The sequence below is a fragment of the Saccostrea echinata genome, unplaced genomic scaffold, assembly GCF_033153115.1.
Source record: "Saccostrea echinata isolate AGI-Se365-2 ecotype Australia unplaced genomic scaffold, CSIRO_AGI_Sech_v1 ptg000034l, whole genome shotgun sequence".
Taxonomy (NCBI): Eukaryota; Metazoa; Mollusca; class Bivalvia; order Ostreida; family Ostreidae; genus Saccostrea; species Saccostrea echinata.
In genome coordinates, this window is record NW_026889783.1 from 4,796,313 (window position 1) to 4,799,869 (window position 3,557).

Consider the following 3,557-nt stretch of genomic DNA (forward strand, 5'->3'; position numbering starts at 1 on the left):
GTGGATTTTAACTTAAAAAGGATCACTCCTGCGGGATTTATCAAAGTAGCACTTAATAGTGTTGATAGGAAATGCTATCTGTGCTGTATCTTTTTTAAAAGGATAATGGTATTCCAATGAGCAAATGGTAACATTCACTTTGAAAAGTAATCAATATGAATATTAGTTTAACCTGAAACTTAACAGTATTCCCTCACGAAACATTATGCTCTATCTCCAATATCTAATTAAAACTTCTGATTAAAACATATTGTAGACAAACAGAAAAAATAAGTTTTTATGCTTTTTTTTATCTGAAGGACAATTTACCAAGATGGTAATTTCAAATCAAGGTTTATTTCTTAAATAAGTACATGTCGTTCAAAAGGCAAATTTCTTCTATGTTTTTCCTTCTTTTAAAATAATAACAGTTTTCATCTAGAACAAAATTCTGTCCTTGAGAATGCGTGTGTGTCAAATTCGATCAACCAGCTACAAATACACCATATGCACGGAAATGCTCATTTCCATTTATTTATGGTTTTGCTTGCGAAATAATCAATTTTAAATCATTTTCATTTTCTGATTTTAGGTTGTCAGAGAAACACTCTGCATCGAAAATGCACCATAAACTTCAATTTATAAAATGGCCAACACAAGTTGTGTTTGTCATGCATTCACAGTCCCATATAAGCTTCCTAAGCACAATGTCTTGTCGAAGAAGTGAATATAGAGACCCCGTTTGCCAGAAGATAAAATATATTTACAATTTAATTTTTCAAAAACTTTTTGTATATACTTAAATTTTCTTAAAATATTTTCTCCTTTTACGCACAATATTATAACAATGAATTTATAGAACAGACAAATTCTTGTGATTGTGAAAAAATTCAACATATTAATTCTTACAATTTGAATTATTTTAACCTCACCAAGTGCGGTCTCACTTTTTTGAAATTCCTTTAGGGCAATTGCACAATTTACCTATTCCAAAAGAATTGATTAGAAGATCTGTTCTGTACCTTCTGTGCGATTGAAATGTTTCCAGTAAAGAAGGTAAACATGTATTAAAATTTACTATTGTATGCTACATTTAGTTTTAAGTCTGTTTTAGTTCAATCAAATAATTTCTGCATGGTGACGAATCAAATCAGCATGTTTATATGAATTTGCCAGCATACACGTCTCACGTAAGATAGCAAATGATTTTTTTAAAATTTAGAATATCATGAACTAGATAGAATTGTTCATTTCATTTCATAATCCTGTGTAAACGCCTCCATTGTTTTCCCGGTCAAGGCTGTCCTGTTGGTCTCGGGTAGTCTCAGCATCGGTTTGATTACTAGCATGTCTCCTCACCAAATCAAGTTCAACTTGTTGTGTTGTGTTAGTATGACCTTGAGTTAAGATGTATCGAATACGTTCTTTAAAAATGCACTGACACGTAAATGCTTCCTTGAATCTTTGACGAAAGTTTTCACTGATGAAAGCATACAAAATTGGATTGATCATACTGTTAGCAAATGTTAAGACTGTACATATATGTAATGCTACTGCTATAGTATCTATCACTGTGTTGTACAGACTCAGTACTACAAGTACTATCTGTAGTACCCAGTAAGGTAGCCAACAGATTACATACGTCAAAATGATTGCAAAAACAAGGTAGGTGACTTTCCTGTGATTTTTACGTTGTTCAGTAGATCTTTGTCGATTTACTGGTCCAGCACTCTTCATATGAAGAATAACACAGGTGTAAAATGTTGAAATGAAACAAAGGGGAATTCCAAATCCCAGAATGAATGTGTAAATAATATATGCAGGAACGACCTTTACGTCAGGCCAGTCTACCTGGCAGGAAAATTTACCTTCCAAATAAGGATGTGATGTTCTTTTTGAATATAGAATTATAGGCATTGAGAGTAATAATGAAAGTAGCCAAATAAAAACGATGACAAACACAGCTTTCAATCGTTGTCGATGTTTCTGAGATATTACAGGCTTACAAACAGCAATATAGCGGTCCACGCTTAGACTTGTTAACGTCAAAACGCTGGAAAACGTGGTAACCGATGCCGTCATAAAGAATATCCTACACACGGTTTCTCCGAATACCCAATGCTTGACAATAGTGGTGGTTGTGATCATAGCGATATGTAGTAAAAATATCAAATCTGAGAGAGCCAAGTTAAAAATGTACATATTGGTTACCGTTTTCATCTTCGGTGAATTCAAAATAACGTAAATGACCAAAAGATTCCCAAACAAACCGCAAACTCCAATCAAAATGTAAACCACAACAAAAACGGTGTTCACAGCTTCATTTGTGACAATGTTGGCACATTCACTCTGCGTAGTGTTGTTTACCAAATACATTTTTCAAAGTTAAATTATATCAGATGAGATATCACAGTGAAAATGTTTCTAAACGTCTAACAAACTCCAGAATCTCAGCAATTCCCTAAGCTGTCGCGGCAGACCTTCTCGACCTGTCGCAAGATTACATCGGAAGCCTGCTCTCAGATTCCACTGGCTTCTGTCGATCGACAATCCGTATTTATAAAGTCTTGTAGGTCTAAAGAAATTTCAGTGAAAGTGAAACAGCTGAGTTTGTTTATATAGATAACATCACACGGTAGTACTAAAACGTGAACAAGCACAATATTTTTTTAACACTGTCATTATTTTTTCAGCTTTAAAAAGTTTCTTTATTATATGCAGAAATGAGCTTCGTTTGATGTCAGATGTTTTTAAACAAAACTTGCTGTAATCACATTGAGAAATATTTATATGGATGAACTTCCATATAACCTATAAAATTCTTTCATGAATAAATAATCTCCGTAATATTTCACAGTTTTTCTATCATCTCATCTGATAAAAAAGTTCATATATGTTTAATGGAATAAAATTATTAAACAAAATCATGAAATAGTAATAAAACAATTGTTTTTCGATCAGAGAAATGTCCTGGTTAACTCCCCTAGTTTTTTATTGTTAATGCAAAGCAGGTCTGGATATAATCATATCTGTCGCTGTTGACAGCTTGGTTGAAGAGTATGAGGAAATCTTCATCGACAGCAGATTGCCATGGAAATCATTTTCTTATGCCTATTCATTGTCTGTTGTTTATTCAATCAATGGACGATTCTATTTTGTCCTACCTCTAGCATCTATATAGTATAGCATGATAGGAAAGACTGATGACACTTAAGGGTTTTTTTTTAATTCCCTTCAATAAATATTGCGGATTATATAGCATTTGTCATTTCAATTCAAAGAAAATGTTCAAAGTCTTTTTATCAAACGCCAAACTCTGATAAAAATTATTTTGATTTTACACTCAAGTGCTCAGAAATGGATATTAAAAGGAAGCTGGGATTCCTCCTTGACAATATCTATGCAATCGTTAGACAACATGTCTTCTCCCGGGATCTTAGTGCCCTTTGATTAGCCGACCTGAATTGTATTCTTATTCTAAAGTTTCTATTTGAAAAGAAGAAATCTCATTCTATGACATTCTATTCGACAGTTAGATATGTCGACGTGATTTTTAGTCTTCAATATCAAATTACAAC

At 32.9% G+C, this 3,557-nt stretch overlaps 1 protein-coding gene across 1 annotated transcript; it reads right to left on the minus strand.

Moving 5' to 3' along the window:
- Positions 1 to 360: 360 nt before the first annotated feature.
- Positions 361 to 2,387, minus strand: LOC133199418 (somatostatin receptor type 2-like). The gene has a single exon (XM_061335225.1). The coding sequence runs from the start codon at positions 2,353 to 2,355 to the stop codon at positions 1,237 to 1,239; it is 1,119 nt and encodes a 372-aa protein (XP_061191209.1). The 5' UTR covers positions 2,356 to 2,387; the 3' UTR covers positions 361 to 1,236.
- Positions 2,388 to 3,557: the final 1,170 nt, after the last annotated feature.